This window comes from Chlorocebus sabaeus, chromosome 1 (genome assembly GCF_047675955.1).
Source record: "Chlorocebus sabaeus isolate Y175 chromosome 1, mChlSab1.0.hap1, whole genome shotgun sequence".
In the NCBI taxonomy this organism is placed as follows: domain Eukaryota; kingdom Metazoa; phylum Chordata; class Mammalia; order Primates; family Cercopithecidae; genus Chlorocebus; species Chlorocebus sabaeus.
In genome coordinates this window covers 111,481,204-111,503,417 of record NC_132904.1, presented here as the reverse complement: position 1 = coordinate 111,503,417, position 22,214 = coordinate 111,481,204, and the positions used below count along the sequence as shown (strand labels likewise).

Sequence of the window (22,214 nt, the reverse complement as noted above, 5' to 3'; positions counted from 1 at the left end):
TTTGAGGCGGCAGACTGCAGCTTTTCAGTGTAATGATATGAAGATTAAAGAGGAAAGATAAATATGAAGGACATTTTTGCTTGGTATGTGTGCACATATATGTATTTATGGATGTACATATTGAGCTGCTGCCTCATTACTTTACTTCAACACAGCTGTAGAAGGGAAAATTTTTTTATTCATTAAGCTAAAACATAACCCTAATGCTCACATATATGTTTTTGACAAGAGGAGTATTGATTTTAGAAAGTTGTGTTTAAAACCTGTCCATACAATTTCTAATCTGGTCTGTGTTTAATGATAGATGGCTTTCAGGTATTTGTATTTGTCACTATTGTGGTCTTAATCCAGATTAGACCTGTAGGAATAGTAAGCATGGGAGGTTTTGCTGCGATGACTATTTTGGTATTTTGCAGATGTACCAAATTCGCAAGCATACATTTGAAGTTTTCTGTCTGTCTGCTTGTATCAGAGTATTTGAAAACGCTCTTTGCTTATTGGAGTAAGTCATTAGCAACACAGACTTCAAATTGACCAGCCACTCATCCACCCTTTGACTCATCATCGTTTATGGCATCTCCACAAATGTGACAGTCATAAAATAAAATCTATTTATGGCATTTTGAATTTTCAGAGTATTTTACTACATATACCTTTACGTATTTATATGTTGTTTTTCACAGAAGTAAAATGATAATAACAGACATTAGACATCTTGCCCAGGTTACAAAGCACTCAGTAAGAACCAAGAATCTTAGAATTTGGAATAAACCTTACAATTCTGTTTTATAATTACAACATTGGTGTCTTCCAGTCTAGGTTGTTTTCAGTTAAATACCGAATGCTTTTGTTTTAAGATTTTTTTTTTTTTCCCCAAAAGGCGCACATGTTCTGTTTTCAGGAACATATCTAGCCATTGGCAAGCAGTTACTACTGCCTGTCATTTTCTGGTGCCTGATACATTTATTCTCAAAACCACTGCATGGATCAGTTTGGCTCTGAATACACCATGTGCTTGGGAGCCAGTGTGCCAGCACTAGAATTTTGAGAGGCATTATGCCTGTAATCCTTTAGGAGGTCTGATTATTCTAGAAGTAATAGGTTCCTACTTGTATTTTATAGAAGCATTAACTTAAATATACTCGAAAGTAGCACTCTAAAAAGTAGTAGATGTTCTTTCTGCAGATATTATTCATTCACTTAATATTCTTTCCATTTAATTTACTCCAGGATTCCTTGACAGAGTAAAATTGTTGTCATCAGTGTTTGAGTCTTTCATTTCCCAAAATCTGACAATTTCCACTGATACTCGTATATTCAAACCTTTCTCGTAAGGTTTAGAGTTTTCAGATATTATAATGAATGAAGAATGACATTAGCATCTTCGTTGCTATCTGCAGTTCTCTGAAAAGGACTCCGCGTGTACTTACACAGCTGTCAAACTTCTTGATAGGTTGAAGATTCTCATTTTAGTGCATGTGTCTATTAGTTATTTGATGCATTCAGTAAAAACTTCAGCATAATTATAAGATATGGAGATGGGTATTTGTTAATGTTGTCTATGCTATTCTATAGTTACTATTATGCTTATGATCTTATCCATGTAAAATCTGAAGACTCTCCTATGATATTTTGCATGCATTTGGTGCCTTTAAGGATATTCATTCACTCCTTCCACTTGTGACAATTTTGTTTCTTTCTCCAAACATACTGTAGGACTCTCTTTATACTCCTATTCATGAGAGCAGATGAATGAGACAGAGAATACACTTCTTTAAGATTAATATAGTTACTGATAATAGTAGCTAATATTATCACAGTCCTGTCCTTCTAAGATTAGTGTTCGTTCTTAAGATTCCAGGAACAGAAGAACCTAATTATTTTAAAGGGTCTTAGAGTGAGATTTCACATACTGATCAGCTTTAAGACTCCTCTTTTGTTGTAATTAATGTGACTCATCTTGATATTGCTGATTTTTGTTAAATGTTGTAGGCGTAATGTTTATAATTAGCACTCTTATAGATTTGGGGTAGCTAAGAAGAACCTTGACATTTCATTACTGTTTTCTAGTATTTCCCTCTGTGATTTTCATTCAGGTTTTCATGCACCTCCTTAGAAATATCTTTGGTTATTTTCATTAATGGCTGCAGGCAGTTGTTACTAAATGTGCTTGTTTAGTGGACCATGCTTAAGTATATTCTCTGGTTAGCAGCAGTTTTAATTCATTTTTCTTATAAATGGGTTTTTATACTTTACTAACCTTTTGTATTAGAGTAGACATTATGAAGCTAAAGGAAAAACAGGGTAGAATTAGTAGACCAAAATAAGTTCTAAGATTTTCTTGTCCAACCCTTTTTTTCAGAAAAACAGATTTAAATCACCTCATTTATATTTTTGAAAGCTTTCCTGCTCTTAAAAGAAAAAAAAACAAACTGAGCAAAGTCAACTTTGTAACATATCAATAAACTATTATGAATCGCATTATCAGATTTTATTTTATAAACCAAACAACTCCCAGTATAAATGCCTATTTCTTCTTCTAACCTTAGCAAAGATCAGAAATACTGGTCACAATCTTGAGAAAACTATTTATGGGCTTGGAAAAAAAATCATTCAGTGATTTCACAGGATGGTGATCTCAACAATAAATAAGCCCTTTATTTTTCTACACTGGGCAAAATTTTTTTTTTTTTTGGGACGGAGTCTACCTCTGTCACTGAGGCTGGAGTGCATTGGCATGATCTCGACTCACTGCAACCTCCGCCTCCTGGGTTCAAGTGATTCTCCTCCTTCAGCCTCCTAAGTAACTGGAACTACAAGTGCCTGCCACCTCACCTGGCTAATTTTTGTATTTTTGGTAGAGACAGGGTTTCACCATTTTGGCCAGGCTGGTCTCAAACTCCTGACCTCAGGTGATCCGCCCACCTCTGCCTCCCAAAGTGCTGGGATTACAGGCATGAGCCACTGCAACACTGGGCACATTTTCTAATGCTTTTGAAGTTTTCCACATTTTTACCTTAGCCGTAAAGTTGAAGATGATGTCAGCTCTTTGGGCATATAATCCTAGGAACTAGCACTGGTTCAGGACTCACTCTGAAGTGTTATAGAATAGCATGTATCTGTTGCGATTGTTTGGATAATGCCAAACAACAAATGATCCAGATGCGGACCTAGCTGCCTGTCAGGCTCTCAGCCCCCAGATGAAATCTGGAGGAGACATTGGTGAATTTTCCTTGATCCTTATCTGTACCTGCCCCTTTTCATTTCCTTACTCTGGACCAGCAGACATGATTGATAATGTGGTAGGAACCCACCCTCATCTTTACGAACCAAATGGAGGCAATAAAGACTCTCCACCGAGAGATACCACTGAAGATGAACGGGTAGTGAAGGTTGGGAGAAGCTTGGGGTAAGCAGAGACAAGGGGTTTCCAGGCTTAGCATGAAAACGAGATAATAAAGGAAAGATATCCAGGAACACAGGAAACAACTATCTGAGTATGTTTGAGGCTAAATTCCACTAAGACTCAACAGAGATGCATAGAGGAGTCTTTTAACAACTGCTGGACTGTCGCATCAAGAAGATGCCCATGTTTCCACAGAGGGACCATCAAAGTGTTTCTCCCAAAGTCACACAGATAAAGCAGGATCTCATCTGCCCCATTCCCTAGGGATTTCCAGGGTTGCTGGTGGCTTTAGCCATTTGCCCTCTTTGTCGTTTACTAAGAGAGACACCTTCCTAAGGTCCTGTCCCATCAGTTACATTGCTCCATTACAGTTCTCATTAGGAACCACTGCATATTTCAACATGAAAAATTATTTTCATCACTCTTATTTTCTCCTGGACCTTGAAAGGTATTTTTTTTTTAGCTTTCATTCCTCCATTTGTTGAGAAGACACTCCTATATATGGTATACCTTAGTTGTTTTGTTTTCATTTTTTCTTATACCACTCTTTAAGGTCTTATTTTCTTTAGGCTTTTCCTCTGACATTTGATCTAACAATAGCATGTAAAAAATATTTCTATAATACTACACTCAGAGTGCATTAATATTTATTAATCCTAAACATCTGGTCTCTCCATGTATCCCCCATCTACCGTCTAGGTATGTGTGATGAAAATCTATAACCTACCTATCATCTAGCATGGATAAACTATGTGAAAGATAAGGCTAGTTGAAGTCATTCCATTTCTTTTGTTACAGGCCTTTCTGTGTTTCATAAAATGCTAGCAGATGTGAAACTCTAAATTAGATGTTAAATTATCTTTTTGTTTATTTTTTCTTAAAATGTAAACTAGGGTAGTTCTTGACCATGTTTAACTACTCATTTGGGCCGTATCATATTAGCAGCACATCCATTTGAGCAAATATGTTGTTTTCCTTGTACACAGGAAACAAAGAAGAGGGATCTTTTGGGTCTACTCATAACACCCGCCACCACCAACAGCACCAAACACTATCTTGCTAAGGAAGTATGTGCAACAAATCATTTTACTTTTACTTTTCTGTCATTCTCTACAGGAATTTTCAGCTGCTCCAGTTCAGTGTAAAAGTCTTCCTGTGGGCAGAATTTTCACATTGTGGACTAGAACAGTTGGAAATCCCAAATACATGGTTTAATCCCATAATTTATTGAAGCGGTATCAGAAATTTATTATTCAACTTGATCATCAGGATGGCATGTTTATACATATTTAATTTCTTGTTTCTCTTCTGAGTTGAGAAACTTATTAATCATAAGTCTCAGAACAGTCTTTGCTTATTCATGGTGGTCAGGACACATATTCTTAGATTCACTGTACTGAATTCAGTATTCTTACTGATTTTTATTTCAACAGGCTCAGTCCTGAGGTAAGGTTGCATATGAAGTTTTGCTGTCAACTCAGTTTCATAAAAGATAACATATTTTGTCATCATCATCATCATTGTCAGTATCACCATCACTATCACACTACATACTCTTGATTTGATAGTCAGTATTTTAACTCCCCAATCCATTATTTTGACCATTTTATCACATATATGTTTAATATGGTTACAGAAGGGTGGTTTTAATTCTGATATGTAAATCTACTTATAAGCACTTAAGAGTCTCTTTCGTCTTTGGTTTCCAAAATCTGGAGCACTGGAATTCAGAATATGGAAAATTGCTGCAAACTAATTGGCATTTCTTATATTACTGCATCTTCATATCCAAAGGATTTTATTACTACATTATCCATCAGAGGTTATGATTACATTCTGGATCTCTATGAATCATTTTAATTACATGGAACTGGTTTGAGGCACAATTTTTCTGTGCATTTTATGGTGAGTGATTCTTTTAAGGACTCAAAGATTTTTATCTTTGCCTCGTTGACTTTGGAATCTTTCATTTGAAGATTGAAATTCAAGAGTTGAGTTCAAGGAGAAATACTGCTTTCAGGGGGTTCCTGGTAAGGATGATCATTTCAATAGTATGTACTCCTCTTTTATATCTACTTTCTGGTTAATTTGTGAATGACTGGTGACTAATATCTATATTGATATAATGTGCTCGGTGATAAGAGTGAGACATTGGTTGTTGTTGTTGTTGTTATTATTATTATTATTATTATTATTATTATTATTATTGAGACGGAGTTTCGCTTTTGTTGCCCAGACTGGAGTGCAACAGCACAATCTCGGCTCACTGTAACCTCCGCCTTTGGGGTTCAACCGATTCTCCTGCCTCAGCCTCCCAAGTAGTTGGAATTACAGGCATGTGCCGCCATACCCGGCTAATTTTGTATTTTTAATAGCGACGGGGTTTCTCCATGTTGGTCAGGCTGTTCTCAAACTCCTGACCTCAAGTTATCTGCCCGCCTCGGCCTCCCAAACTTCTGGGATTATAAGTGTGAGCCATCATGCCCGGCCACATTGGTTATTTTATAACATAAATTTAGGATAAAAATTCTAAATTAACTTATTTTGCATAACTCACTTTATTTGATGATTACTTTGTATTTCTTTTCCCCTTCTTGTAATGATTTAAATTCTCATCAGGAATGTCTGCTATTTTTCTCCTTTTTGACAGCAACAATGCAAAAATGCATTCTGTGTTAATAAAACACATATGTTTAATTTGTAGTCCCACCACGTAATCTGATGATCGATATCCAGAAAGACACTGCAGTGGAAGGTGAGGAGATTGAAGTCAACTGCACTGCTATGGCCAGCAAGCCAGCCACGACCATCCGGTGGTTCAAAGGGAACACGGAGCTAAAAGGTAAGCTGCAGATTGCCCCACACTGAAGTAGTTAGTTGATTCTAGCAGGTATGCCTTTGTGAAAATCAAGGACAAATACAAAACATGCCCATGAAACAAAAGTATTCATTTAGATATGGTTTATAATCAGTTACTAAATACATCTGAGGCCAAAGCATAAAAGCATTTTATTGTTCTAATCCATGTCCTCATTCTGCTGTTTGAGGGTTCATGGTGATAGCTGTCACTCTACTCAGATGCCCAGAAAGAACTAAAACTGTAAACTAGAACTGTTTAGGCTAGGAAAAATTTTCATGAGGGCTGTCTCCTGAGTTCAGGCTGTTTCTGTCTGTACCTTCAACTCTAATTGCTTTTGCCCTGTCTTTTGCAGAGACCTAGAGGGGATCAGAACCCCACATTTTTAGGGTATTCATTAAAAAAAAATGTTAAACAGTCTTTCCTATGGTAAATTCCAGTCATTCTGACATCTATTGAACTATCAACTGTATTGACTATATGCTTTCCTACAAGAGTGGTTGCACCAAGTGGACTAACAACTTCATCTTAATTGTGAATTTACAGGGGCCACCTTTCTTGTGAAATTTATGATTCAGTTGCCCAGTTCACCAGCCTGTTTTTGTGCAGTCTGTGATTTTGTGATGACGGTACAAGGCAGCTCCTTTAGCCCCATTCTGATCATCTTTACCTCTGTCTTGGGCCATCCCGGGTTTGGGTCCTGGATCCACAAATGCCTGCCACCTCAGGTGTTGCATCAGATAAAGGAGACAGCCTATACCCTATTTGACCATTTTTTGCCAGTTATCTTAAACTCCGCATGTATTTCTGCATTCAGATCCCTTCTTTTCAGAGTTACCCTGCAGGTAGTACTCTGCACAAAGGTCTTAGGGGCCGAATTCCTCTAATTGTTTGACAGAAATGCTAGTGGTATGCTTCAGTTTCCTCTAAAATAGGAATAATCATATTACATACTTCATGGAATTTTTATGAAGATGAAATGAGTGAATAGTTGTAAAGTATTTAGCTAATACTTGGGCCAAAGTAAGTGCTGTATATGTACTTGTTAAATAAATAAAGAGCGCGAGAAAGAAAAGAACCAGCCCTTTTAGAAAGAGGATATAGAAATCTATATCTGGAAGCAGATAAATCTATATATAACAGCTTAAATTTCAAGAAGCTTGTTCTGTTTTAATCTCCTATTTCCTAGGTATGGTTTTGGAAGGAAGGAGTTTCTCATTTCCTCTCTGCTTTTCTGTCTAAGTGAATTCAGCCATTAAATGTGTACCGATAAGTACAAAACATTAAAAGAAAGTTAATGGTGTGCCATGTCCCTGGGAGCACTGAGTTCAGGAGGGGACTGCCTTGGCCTATTCATTCCATCCGGAAGCCTCCTCCCTCCTTTTCTGGGTGTTCTTGGACGTGTCTCCCATCTGGCCCCAAGCCCTGTGTCTTACTTTGCTCTAGCCCACTGCCACTGCATTTTTGTGGTCTTCCAAAAGTCTCAGAGTTTAAACATTTCAATTACAATTTCAATTATGTAAATCCGTTTAGTTACTTTCTCTCTTAATTGCTGATGATGGGAGTAGGCAAAGGGGGTTGTTTGTAACTCTACTGCTTATTGAATTACTTAGGGGATTTGGATAATATCCTAGAATTTCTGAATGGCATGACAACCTAGTTGATATTTCAAGTTCAGATGGTTGTAGGGGTGAAAAACATTTTTCTTTTTATCTTCCTGAATACCTTGAGCAGTCAGATGTCAAAATGGCTCAACTTTCAGCTACCTATTTCCAGGAGGTTTTAAGATAGAAGAACCATACATAATATATTTCAGTAAAAATAGTGTATGCTATTCGGACTTGAAATATATCTTAAATACTATGCTGCCAGGTTGAAAAGTCGGAAATTAAGGAAATAAACATTTTATCAGGTAACTATTCACAGATTACTCTCATCCCAAGTAACTGCCATCATATTTGTTAAAATAGCAATGTCGGGGTTAGAGGACAGAGGGGAGGACATAAAAACAAACTGACGGAAATTCACCCAACTCTGGCGTCTTGGTACATTTTCTGTTCCCCAGGCAAATCGGAGGTGGAAGAGTGGTCAGACATGTACACTGTGACCAGTCAGCTGATGCTGAAAGTGCACAAGGAGGACGATGGGGTCCCAGTGATCTGCCAGGTGGAGCACCCTGCGGTCACTGGAAACCTGCAGACCCAGCGGTATCTAGAAGTACAGTGTGAGTACCTCAGTATCTTATTCTGAGGGCGTAGAGTTGCGATTCCATAGAAACTCTTCAGAAGCCATTTATTTAATGCATTCATTTTATATAATATACATAGAATTCTTGTTTTTGGCAGACAAATAAAGGATTATTTTATTGAAATACTGTACTGCCGTATTACAAAGTGCCAATGAGGATTTGAAAATGCTACATTGAACTCAAAGGTAAAACTGAAATGATTTCAATCTGCTCTAGCACATGACTTAATTAATTTATTTGCATATAGACTATCATCATTTCTATGCCAACTGCAAAATCTAGGGCAATTTTCCCCCTTTTTTAATACCATCATAAGTACTGAAGTCTTTATAGAAGGGATTTTATTCCCATTCTATGTCAGTATTTTGTTTTAAATGGCATGTCTTCCTCTATTTTAGCTTAAATTATAGCTGAAATATAAATTGAGTTGAAAAGTCTACTCTTCGGGATCATTGCCACAATCTCGATGGCTTTATCAATAAAAACTAGATTGTAGTGAGTGAGGTTTTCTCCTTACCATGCCCTGTATGTAGACTGAATATGGTCTCCTCATCTTCTCCTCTGGACCCTTCTACTTAAGAAGAAAAAGTCTTTTTCTGCACAAAGCCATTCTTATGCCAAGGTTGTGGCTAAGTAGCCAGCTTCTCACTTTGTATTTGGCTTCTGAAAAATCAAGGTGATCTTTAAGTGTGCATAGTGAAATGTTACCAGAGTTTGGTTGGGATGGCAGTGATTGGATGTCTGATGAAGGAAAAGCTTTACCCTTTGTGAATCATTGGATTAATTTCCTACGGCTGCCATAACAAATTGCCACAAACTTGGTAGCTTAAAATAGCAGAAATTTCTTTCCTTACAGCTCTGGAGGCCGGAAGTCCAAAATCAAGGTTTTGGCAGGACCACACCCCCTCCCCTCAAAAGAATCTAGGGATGGATCATTCATTGACTTTTCCAGCACTGGGAGTCCCAGGAGCTCCTTAACTTGTGGCTTCACCACTCCACTCTCTGCCTTCATTTTCATATGACCTTCTCCTCTCCTCTGTGGGTCTCTCCTCTGTATGTTTTTATGAGGACACTTGTCATTGGATGTAGGGCTCACCCAGATAATCCAGAATGGCCTCATCTTGAGATCCTTAAGCTGATTTCATCTGTAAAGACCTTTTTTTCCAAATTCAGCTATAGTCACAGATTCCAAGGGTTAGAATGTGGACTTATCTTTGGGGGCCACCATTCAACTCCATACAAGCCCTATTATTCATCTAAATGATCTGAGCAAAATGGGAAGGCAGGAAAAGTTATAAAAAGTTGCTTCTAAGAAGCCATCCCATTCCAACCTTTTCTTAATTCCGTGAACTTGGCTCAATTTAACATTACATAATGCAGGGTTTCCTCATTAATTCATTTCATCTGCTTCATTATAAAGCTTCATTATGGGCATCATGCTTATAATTTTCATATCACCAAACTATTGTGGTATAATGTCCCTATAATGGGAAAACAGAAATGATCAGATACTATCTAAATTAGCAGATAGTAGATCTCTTGTGATTTTGTTAATATGTAATGCATTTAAGCAAACTTCATATCCATTAACTCTCCTTGTAGGGGCCCATTAGCTTTAATAATACATTAGCTCCTTTGTACGTCCTGAGTAGATATTCACCCAGTTTCCACCCCTAAGCTCTTTCAGTATTTTCCCAGAATATCTTTTAAATAGAATATAGTCCCACCCACCTACCAAATTACCCTCACTCCCAAATGTGAAATATTTCAAGGGTTACACCTCTTACTCCTCGGAAAACTTGATGATGATCCTTATAAGCCTTGGTTTCCATAATGTATAGATTCTGGAGATTTGTCCTTCTAAAAAAAGGAATAAGGCTCCACGTCTGAATCCATCTGGCTTCAATCTGACAAAGTACTGCTAGCCTTTAATTGCGGGAAAGTGACTCTAATGCCGTCCAAAACTAAGGATGCACCAGCTGATCATTTTAAACTCTAATATGGCACCTTTTTGTGGGAGACACTGTTTTTTTATCCAAGAAAATCATACAAATATTTTAGCCTTTATTCCACTTGTTGGAATATACATAAGGAAAAAATATTTTTATATAAAGGAAAGCTAAGAATTACAAAGCATTATATTAACCTGAATGGAACTTTGTGTCTGATTTGATAATCTTCAGTCAGGTTCTCTGTGCTCAAGAAAGTTCACTACCCTCCACTCCTAGAGCACTATTGAGAACTTTACAGAGTCAGCCAGGAATTCCTTTTGTAGCTTCTTCAAACACAATTGGAATTCTCTACATCATTTCCTACCAGCTTTACTCTCCTTGAACACCAGCGGCTATGCAGTAGCAAAAAGCTTCATTCCTCAAATGCCTGAAGCACTCAGTCACTAGGCCCTGAAGGCTGATCAGTCATTGCCCAGTGCTGTTGATGGCTCAACTCCAGTGCCCCCCACAGCCGTCCTTTCTCTGCAGACAAGTAGCACCACATTTTGATGACCATGAGGAAAGAAGAGACCCTTGAATACATGAGATTCCTAGAATAATGTATTCAGTAGCCAGTCTGCAGGGAGGTTGAATTATTTTGGATGCCTGTGAGGAGTAACATTGCACCTGTATTTTAATGTTGACTCATGCCCTTGAAGTCAGCAGTTCTTAACCTTTTGGGGATCATTGGCCCCTTTAAAAACCCTTTGATAGCTATCGACCTGGGAAAGATGAATACAATCACATATTCACCATATTCTACTTACAATCTAAGGAGTCCATTCACCTCTCAGGGTTTTCCTAAATTCAGTTATTTGAGGACCACTTGCACAAATTTGCCATGTTCATGTGTCATCTGTATTTTTACCTGATTTAGAATTTTTCTTTAAGTCACTTTATTGCTTTAACCTAACCAGGGCCTATGTAAAAATATGTATTAAATTATACATTTCATTTGTTATGTATAGTGTCTAATAAGCTTTAAAATAAATGTACAACTATTTTTTTTCGATGTCCTTTCCTTTGCCACCTAAAAAGATTTCTTATGTTCTCAGTGAGAAACAATAGGTTATCACTAGGAAATACTGATCCCATTCGTGGACCTCAGAGTCTACTCCAAGTAAATAAGGCTACCTTGGGGGCAAATCTGATCTGGTATCGTTGGTATTAAATATGCTCACTTGTTTAAGCCTGGCTGATTTTGCTCCATGAAGGTTTGTGGAAACCTCTCTTTATCCCCACCTAAGAGGAATGGCTGTTTGCCAGGACATGAATAGGGTTAAATGACAGATCATGGATTTGAATTCGACATGAAGTCATTTTTTTAAAATACTGTTAAAAAGGAAATGAAATAATGAAAACCTGCATTATATGTCATTAAATATCTTACTTTAAATATGACAGGGAAAAAAGAGAGGAGGGATAAAAAGAAGGGAAGTGTTGCACTTCTCTCCTTCAAATGGAGTGCTGCCATAGTACGTAGAAGACAAGGCTGGAGCTACAACTTGGAATTGCTTTTGTCTTGTGGATTTCAGTCCTAATTAATTGAACCAGGATTTTGCAGTGTTTGTTTGTTAGGACCCTTATTTGTGATACCAGGAGAAACTGTTGTGCCCAATTATGTGAAAAATCAGCCAGATGTGTATGCTGTCATACTTTTAATAATCCTTAAGTTTTCGTTGAGTACAGATATTAATTGTGTAGTATGCATTGAAGTGATTAACATCAATGTAATTTATCATCTGGAGATTTCTGAACATAAATAAATGAGTTGTTTTGTTCAGCAAGGTGTTGACCCCTTCAGAATCAGTGAATTAAAGTCCCCCCCTTTTTTATTATAAATATGAAAGGCACCACAATCAGCCAAGTGTTCAGTTATTTGATTTTCTGGGGCATTAGCCGCTCTTGTTTGTGACATTTCCCTGTTGGGTGCTCGTTTGCAAGCTCATTAATAAGGTTTTCTCATAGGAACGTTGCTGGGAATGAAGAACATACAGTAGGGCTCTTAGTTTTCTAGCTTTCATTCTGAGACTCAGCAAGGGTACAGCAGCAGCACACAGTTAAATGTTTAAAACAGAAAATAATTATGCTCCCAAGCTGGAAGAGCTCAAAGCTCTCTTCCCTTAGATTTTATGCAGAGAACAGTTTTGCTTTTTAATGTTGTGAGCTGTATGACCCTAAAATCTTTCTGTGCATTTTTTTCTTGTGAATGTCTGTACAGGTGGTGTTGCCCAAATTTACAACATGGTTGATTATAGCAGAGCGTGATACAATTGTAGCACGGTTAGTAGAGCTTCAGATCTGAGGGAATGTACTCTTGTCAAATAAAAACCTGTTTAAACGGGAACAGTTCACTGTCTGAGCGTTAAGAGAAAACTGTCTAAATAGCATCAAGGTGGCAACACATAGCGACATAAGCTGGGAATTCAAAGAAGAGCTGTGACCCTCAGTATGGAATTCAGATTGCATTGCGCAAGGGAGGAAAGCCTTCCTCTGGACTGGGGTGAATATGAAGCTCTTGAATTACTGCTGTGTGGCTTTTGCTTTCACCCATCATAGCCTTGCTCTTTAAAATGTTTGGCAAAAATCCTCATTTTGTGAGGGTTTTGTGTTTGTGCATATTTGAAAAAAAAGAAAAAAAAAATTCAGAGGTGAGTTTTGAAAGGAAGAATGAAAACAAAGACTCTAGAAATGGGTGTTTGAATGCCATGCCTGCTCTGATTATCATCTGACAGTTAATCGTATATGTGGGCATCATTTTCAAAATGAGTTTTATTGACTGAGTGTAGCTAGGTATTTTATAAATCCATAGCCCTGTTCATCCAAGGTCCAGAGAAGGGTAGATTTTTTTTTTCTTTCATTCCCTCAACTGGAGGAAAATTGGGCATTGAGGAGATGATCAAAACCTGTTCTTTATCTGTGCCAAAATAAATGTTTCTCTGGGTATCGATAGTGCCCTGCAGTGAAGGAGAGAGGAAAACCTGGAAATCAGAAAATCTTTCCTATTTGGAGTGGAGGATAACACATAGTTTCCAAGAGCAGCTTCGATATCAAATCCTCTCCCTCATCAATTCTGTTTCCAGGTTGTATTCTTCAAAGCATAATAGCTGGCGTTTTCAGATTTGGCCTGTTTCTCTCTGATCTCCAGTCTCTCTCTCTCTCTCTCTCTCAATCTCTCTCTCTCTCTCTCTCTGTCTCTCTTTTTAACAGAATATGCTCTTCCTCCCACTCTCCTTTTTATTTATTTATTTTTTAAAGCAATGAATTGAGTTTCAGGGAAGTTATTTTAGTATTTATGATTCCTTATGAGAAATAATCAAGGAATGAAGAACCCCAATTGAAGCTAATTTTTTAACCTATTACTTCTTTGTGTTAACACAGAGTAGTGTTGGTTCCAAGTTCCTGATTTTATAAGGACTATAGATTGATAGTGATACAATCTGCAGTACCAAAAGTGTCAAGAGGCTAAGTAACCAGTATTCAAAATACAAAGAGTGAGTGTTGGGCAAATACACCCTGAGCAAGACTGGAAAGACCCTTAAATGAAAAGCCTTTGCCTTTAAACCTGCCTTCTGAATGCATACCCTGCAGAAAGAGGCCTGTTTTGCTAAGGACCACCTCCTCTCATCTCACTGACCTTAATGTATTTGTGACAGATGTGTCTGTGTGGCTGTGGACATCGAATACTTACACAGTGAAACTGGTCTTCTAATGTACATACTTCACTTAATGGTTTTTAACTCAAGGTCAAATTTTGATTCTGTGGAAGGTTAAATAGTTGTGAAGCTGGCCTCTAAAAATCTAAAAGGAATAGTCAAACAACATCCTTTCTGATTTCCTGTAAGATACCACTTAGACCCACACCAGAAGTGCTAAATAAATGTGTAGTGAGGTGGAAATATGTAAAGCAGAACACCTGGGCTGAACTTCCGATTTGGGGAGCTGGATTGACCTTCCAAACGAAAAACGCAAGTATATTTTGTGACGAGGACTAAGAGGAACTCGTGATCTGATTGTATTTATTTTTTAATCAGTAGTAAAGGTGGAAGGAGAAGTCCATGCCCCAATATTTCTTCACTTTCTCATTCACTTATTCCTTCATTCACTCATCCAGTAACTGTGTCTCGAATGCTTACTGTGTGCCAGTCCCTGGCACTGTTCTAGTCACCAAGACTTCAAGAAACAGAACAAAACAAAACAAAACAAAAACCCTCTGTTGTTACAGAGGGAACAGTCTTGTACAGAAAATCTTGCTATAGGGATTTTCTTGCCCAGTGTTTGCTTACAAATGATGAAAATTGCTTCCAAGACACCGAAGAATATTCTGTGAGTATGTACCCCCATTTAAAAAGCACTGGGAACAAAGCTTTCTGCCACAACACCGTGAGATCAAATTTGATTCTTCTGGGTAAACAGTAATTCTAATACCCACAAACCTACCTGAAAGTTGCAGCAAGAGAAGATTGCATTCTACTGTGGTATTGGTCTTACGTCAGTCCCACCAGATTTGACTCATCCCACTCACAATAGTTCAGGCCTCTTCAAGAGCCCAGTTTCAGTACTACAATTCATAACAACAGATGTAACAGCAGGAGGTTCTTCACCTTGCAAACAGACAAAATAAATGGCAGTGAAAATTATTCATGAATGTATTATGACAATAGAAAGCAAATCTTTTGCAAGATGTTCTGTTTACCTCCCCCGAGAGCTCTGTGTGACTCCGTTCATTCACCAATCCCAGTCACCTGGCATTGCTAGACATGGCCCTTCTTCAGTTGCAAAGCTATCCTCTCCCAACAATTTAGACAGCCATATTGTAGGGGTTGATTCTTGCTTTAAGCTCAGACAGCTTCTAACGTTCACCAAATCTCAGGTTAATCTTTGCATTGTCGTTCTACTCCAAACTCCAATAATCCTCCATGATTGACAAAGACTCTTCAGTCAATTCTTCCTCACTTGAATGCACAGGGTCTGACCCAGACCCGTTACCCAGACATTCTGATATCATCTGTGCTCATGCTGCCCTTGAGTTCTCCCTGGTAGGACTTGAAACAATTAGCACTTGATCCACAAACATCAAATCCCATACTCCCTGGTGTTTCAGAATATTGGGTGAAATCTAAGAAAGAAACATGAAGAAGAGCCTGTGTCCCAAATGCAGTTGCAGAAACAGATTTGCACTCAAGTCCCTGGACCTGGTTGCATTCAGCACATCAAAGAAAATATGACACCTGCGTTTCCTGATTTAGAAATTCTCAGGAAGACAGGGAAGGTTGTGGGATCTCCAGGACAATAGGACTTCCGCTGGCTTGTCTCCTGCCAGGATATCAGGATGCCTTTTCCATTGACTCAGCTCTGCTCCTCTCTGCTACCCGGGAAGGGTGACATCCCAGTCATGAAGAAACTGCAAAGTACCTTTTTCTAAATAAAGGAATGCAAAGACCTGATATATTAGTGTTTGGACCTACAGAGGAGACTGTGCCTTTTCATTTACATAGGAAACTGAAATACAGGTTACAGAATCTTGAGTTTCATCTTCTGAAAAGATCACAGAATGTGGTACAAGGTCAGACTGGCATGAAATCAATTGTAATCTGCCAGCAAGCCATTCCAACCTCTTTAAGAGTTTCCTTTTGTATATTTTTTCCCTTTATAGAGAGAGCAAAGTACATTTAAGGAAAGTCTCATCAAATCAGAATGTCTTTCTAATATTATTTTTTTAATTGGTTGCTACTATAGTGTGACCTAAAGCCTCCTGGTATTTAACCCTCTGTGCAACTTTGACTAATGAACAAATTTTGTCTGCTATAGCAGTCTTGCTAAACGTCTTTTACGGGGTTTAAAAAAATTTACAGTGTATTATGAAAACCTCAGATCCCTCGACCTAATTGATTGGCTGTTGGTGATGCCATGTCTTTAACTGTAATGTTCTTTAAGTGTACAGACCTAACTATTTTTCTTATTTTTATATAGCAGTTCCATTTTATAATGACATTAAGCCATTCTGAGTGATACATTTCTGGGCAGTTATTGCACTTGGGTAGAAAGTATCATCTGGCTTTTGGCCTTGTGCCTTACAACACCAACCGAAGCATAAAATGATCCCCCAGAAAATATACTAGGCTTTACCTCATTACTTAAGAATAAATCTTGGAGGCTGGTTCTGTTTCAGAAAAGATTTGGTGGGTTATAACATTTGATTTATGAACATAATTAAAATATAAATGATGAGCTCTGGGCTATTCAGTCAGCCATCTGGATTGTTAGGTATTTTGACATATTCATATCGTAGTTAGGCTCTTCAATGGAAAATTTAATGTCCCTTAGTTCTAGAGGTGCCAGTGGAATCTCAGGGTTTCTATTCCACCTGTTAAGAATGCTTAAGTTTCTCTTTCAGGACAAAGGAAGGGGAACAGAATTTGTTTTTAAGTTTCCATCACCCAGGGATAGATCTTGGCACATAGACCTTCTATAATATTTGATTCCTAGACTGGGCGAGAGGAAAGCTCATCTGCCCATGGTCAGATAATATGCCTATAAATACTGCATGTGTCAACAGAGGGAAACATTTTTCTGTATAATGCAAGCAAGACTAATGCTTACCTTTTCAGCCAGCTATTACGGTAACTGTGGCAGCTGTAGCCATAAGTAGATAGTAGATGTTTCTCCAGAACTTAAAGAGTAAATTGGGAAAATCAGTTATCAAAACTGAAGGTGTTTTTTTTATGATTTAGTAAGTGGTTTTTAAAATAAATTTCAGGTATAACAAATCCTTAGCTGGTTCTTCCTAATTTATGTGAATAATTGACAACTGATAAACAGCTCATTAGGAACATAAAAAAGCATTTAACTAAAACTCAGTGGGACTGAAGAGGCAGGGTGGGTTAAGTTTTTCAACACTGTCTTTATTATTGATGGAAGTTAGGCATGTAAAATCCTTAGTGCACTGTGCTGAAAAATATGCCCTCTCTGTTTGCTTGTAAATTACATGAAGGAAAAAAGAAGAAAAACAAAATCCTTCCACATAGGCCAGCAAGCATTCTGCCTCTTCTTAATTAATGGCCAAAGTCAGCAGTGCATGAAAAATGTAGCCTTTCTGTAGATCAGAGATTAACCTATAAGCAAATGTTACATTTCAGCCCAAATTTGGGGCTTTAAATTTAGCCTCACCCAGAATGCTTCATGGGTAAGAATGCTAGAGATCCCCTAACTGGGAACTCTAGTAAGTGTTCCTGTTTCTGGGTATGAACTATGAGGTAGCAGGTCTTTTGTTTTCTGTGTGTCCAGTGTCATAACCTTCTTCTTTCATTTTTTTTTTTTTTGTATCTTTTTTAAAAACTAAACTTCAACTAGTGTGTGTGTGTGTGTGTGTGTTACACAACCACAAACAATAAACCCACACCTGATGCCCAGCAGTTGTAGTTAGCCTAGTATGTGGCCTCTGTCTCTAAAAGGGGGTTCCCAGGAGCTCGTGAACCACCCAGTGCTAGTTCAAGGTCATCCTGTTTATTCTTTACAAGCATTTCTGCTTTTCTTTAATGACTACCTTCCCGACCCAGTTATCAGTATCTGGAAACCTCAACACCATTTTGCTCTTAAACATTTTCTTCGCCAACGTGTCCAAGAATAGAACTGTGTAACTTGCAAGGGTCAGCTGGAGCTTCTGCGCTTGTTAACTTTTACGTTCTCTGGCAAGAGACTTAGCTTCTCAGAAAGCACTACCAATTCACAGTATGCAGTGCACACTGGTGGGTGAACAAGGGGGCTCTCTTAGAAGGTTTTGAATGCCATGTAATTTTTAGAGACATGAGAGAAAGATTCGTGATAGGAAAGAGACCATAAGGATACATCTAGAAAGCAGCCATCCCTAGTGAGGACTTCCTTGTGCAGCTTATATAGCTGTGTACGGGATGAGATTGGTTGAGCTTTGCCGTAGTATTTCTATCTTCTCCCTTATTCCATAGGATGAATGTTAATGAGCTAACCACAGCTTGTAAAAGGCCAAGGGGCTGTTGTTTAGGTGGTATGAGTGTCTGAGAAAGTAAAACTATGGTAATTGTTTTGACCTTTCGGCCAGCCGATGCCTTGCCCTCTCACATTTATTACTCTTGGGTACATTTCCAAAAATATGCATTTACAGAGTCACAGAACTAAATGAGATAACTGATTTAGGGATTAATAGCTTGTTAGTTCAGCACAGAAAAAAACAATCTCCTAATTCCATTCAGGTTTTGTTTGTTAATGTATTTGTATATGTATCTAGGTTAACTCCAACTTCTGTAGCTTGCCTCCCTGTTCCCTGAACCTCCCCTTATTCATCTCTCATAGCCATATCCCCACGCTGACAAACACAGTTTTAAGTAGCTGGTGGAAATAGGAATACTTACATCTCCTTCCTAAGTACCTCGCTGCATTAGGAAGCTATACCTGGCTTGAATTATGGATTGACATTGGAAATGCACTTGGGAATCAGAAATCTGCACTTGGGAATCAGAAATCTATCCCAGCATAGACTTCTGGGGCTGTCTCTCTCTCTCTGATCTTGGATGAGCTACTTCAGTCTGTGGGTACCAGAGTGCCCATCCCTAAAACTAGGCTTGTTCTACCACCAGTGATGGTCCTAGGAGAGTAGATCCTGAGTAAATGTCAGTATTTTTTCTTTTTAATGTTTGCACTGAGATGTCAAAGACTTTTCCCTGGGAGGGCTCCCAAAATGTCCCAGTTCTTTTCCCTTAAAGTCATTTGCGTGGAATTCAGAAGTTCTGCCTTTCCCATTTGAAAACAAGAACATAGAAGAGGCAAACTTATTAACATGCAGTGTCACAACATATTGTCACATAGTAATATATGATATATGATAAAATGTATCAACTCTGAGCACCACAAATATCTATGGCTTCACCTCAGCATGAAGGCAAATGAGTTTCCTTTAGCTTGAGTGAGTTTGGAGATAAACTTCAGTGTAACAAACTGTATTTCACAGGAAATGTTTGATGTGGTGCAGTTGGCTCGTGAATCTCTTATCTATTTGCGGCTCACTCCTTAGAGTTATTAGTCAATTTAATTTGAGCAAATGCCAGGATTACTAACTAATTAGACGGGTGTTACTGAAGGCATCGGAAGGGAGAGAGTAAGTGCTAGACTGGTACTGTGGGTTTTGAGGCAGTGTGTGAGTCTGATTTTGCCTGATGATATCATTTGCTAAACATTATACTTTGTGTTGTTGTCACACAGATAAGCCTCAAGTGCATATTCAGATGACTTATCCTCTACAAGGCCTAACCCGGGAAGGGGACGCGCTTGAGTTAACATGTGAAGCCATCGGGAAGCCCCAGTAAGTTCTGAAGGACAAGGTTGGCAGAGGGTCGTGCGCAGTAAATGCCACAACACAGACATATGCGTTCACCAGTCCTTGGCCTGTCACCTGTCTCCTGCTGCAAAGAATGGATGGTTTTTCAGGAACTAAAGAATCTTCAGTGAGAGGGGAAATAAATATCCATAGTTCTTAATGGTCAGAACTGGGAGAAAAATTAAATGCCAGCTAAGATTGAAATCTCAGCTAATTCTATTTTATTATCATCAACATGATTGTCAGGAGTATTTTCTCTCTCACATGCAAGAATAATCCTAATAAATTCTTGGTGTCCCCACAATCTAACGATATATCTGCCACCTTTTGTGTTAATGTCTAAGCTGGTACAAAGATGGTTTTTTTTTTTTTTTTTTTTTTTTTTTTTTTTGAGACGGAGTCTGGCTCTGTCACCCAGGCTGGAGTGCAGTTGCCGGATCTCAGCTCACTGCAAGCTCCGCCTCCCGGGTTTACGCCATTCTCCTGCCTCAGCCTCCCGAGTAGCTGGGACTACAGGCGCCGCCACCACGCCCGGCTAGTTTTTTGTATTTTTTAGTAGAGACTGGGTTTCACCGTGTTAGCCAGGATGGTCTCGATCTCCTGACCTCGTGATCTGCCCGTCTCGGCCTCCCAAAGTGCTGGGATTACAGGCTTGAGCCACTGCGCCCGGCCCAAAGATGGTTTTAAGACTTACATTAAGCTGCTATGTTTAGGGCCAGCTGTAGGCAAATGAATTTGCCCTACCTTTAATTTTGCATCTTCTTCCTTCAAAGAAAAGTGTCATTCATATGTGACTCCCAGAAATATTTTTGTTAGTAAGGAAAAGCTCAGGAACTTTTCTTAAGGAGGATATATGTGCCACTTCATAAGAGAAAAAGAAGAAACAACTAAGACTGTTATTTTATTGAAAGTATAAAGGAGCCACTGGAGCAGCCGTGTGAAATGATCCAAAGTGAATTAGAGGAACTACATGTATCATCACTAATACAACAAAAAAAGCCACACAGGGGTACCACTTTAACTGTTATTCAGTTTACTTAGTGGGCAGGGGACACTTCTTTTGTGTTTCTAGTAAAGATTGTTTTTGACTGTTTCTGTTTCTTAGGGGAAAAAGCAAGTTGAGGATTCATGAAATGAACTAATAGGTCAATGTTGGGATTAAGGGCACTCAAACTTTAGGTGGTACCTAACAAAAAACAGCATTGAGCTCCCTCTGCTGTCCCCGTAGTATGATATTTTTTTTTCCCTCAAAGAGTTTTGCTAGCCAGCATCGTCACAGTTTTCATATAAAGAATTCAGAGCATCTTCACAAAGCTTCCCCAGAAATCTCTGGAAAGAAGCCTCCCTATTTTAACTCAGGAGTGAACTATGACAAGAGATCAGAAAACCAAAGGGGGCTCTGGCTGCTGTTGGTTCTCTCTTCTCATTTCAACCCTCCCTATCTTTGTACTTAACGCTCCATGTGCTGGAATTTCCTTCCCTCTGTGCTAACCATGTGGCGTTTTAAATGACCTTTGGGAGGTGGAAAGTGGTCTTGGTTCTGTTTCACTTTCCCTCTGGTGTTCCCAAGTTATTTGGTTTTGAATGCTTCAAGCTTCAGCCGAGTGATCTTTTTCTCTTTTGAGCACTGCCAAAGATTCAGATCTTTCTTTTTGTAAACAGTTTGAATTATTCCCTAATTAGCAGCTTTCTTCAAAAATAATCCAATGGAGGAAGAAGAAAAAAATTCTCAGAGGCCTCTTGCCACTTGCAATACCTGTGTTCGGCCACATTAACCACAGTTACAGTATATGGCTTGCTAACCTATACTTTATTTTTGTATTTTTCCCCTGAAGAAGGTACTGCGTTCAATTGAATGTGCCACGGGGACAGTAAATTACATGTTTCCTTCAGGACATTTATGCCAGAGAAGGGATTTGTTTGTTCTTTTCAAATAGGAACTAGTATATGGTTGTGTGAGCAAGCTCACATTACTCTACTGCTATCCCTTCTAGCATATTACCTATTTATTTTCTCAAGAAATTGCATACAATAAAAATGGTAATTTAACTTGCCATTAAATGTTGTGAATATTCTCAGCACTTACCCCTACTGATTGTTTCAGCTGTCAAGCAGCAGGACATTAGGTCTGATTGCCAGGCAGGCCCATTTGCCATTGCCTACAAGGAGGACATATGCAGTACTAATTTTTAAATAATTTACTGGGTTGTGATGACAAACCCATGTGTAATTAAAGAAAAATTGGAACTTCACATCCCATTTGAAAACTGGAATGCTACTTGACAGGGCTAACTTGAGGATCCGTTCTTCATTAAGCATGGTTCTCTTGTCGTGTCGCTGCTCCTAGAGGCAGCCGTAGGAAC

At 38.5% G+C, this 22,214-nt stretch overlaps 1 protein-coding gene across 4 annotated transcripts in view; it reads left to right on the top strand.

Annotated features, from left to right (window-relative positions):
- The window catches only part of CADM1 (cell adhesion molecule 1), a 332,505-nt gene that overhangs the window by 268,323 nt on the left and 41,968 nt on the right, over positions 1-22,214 (top strand). For all 4 annotated transcript variants that reach the window (XM_008020958.3, XM_008020964.3, XM_008020959.3 and 1 more), the window contains exons 4-6: positions 6,111-6,248; positions 8,329-8,487; positions 19,737-19,836. In XM_008020958.3, the coding sequence (XP_008019149.1) occupies positions 6,111-6,248; positions 8,329-8,487; positions 19,737-19,836 (397 nt within the window). The remainder of the gene's footprint in view (positions 1-6,110; positions 6,249-8,328; positions 8,488-19,736; positions 19,837-22,214) is intronic.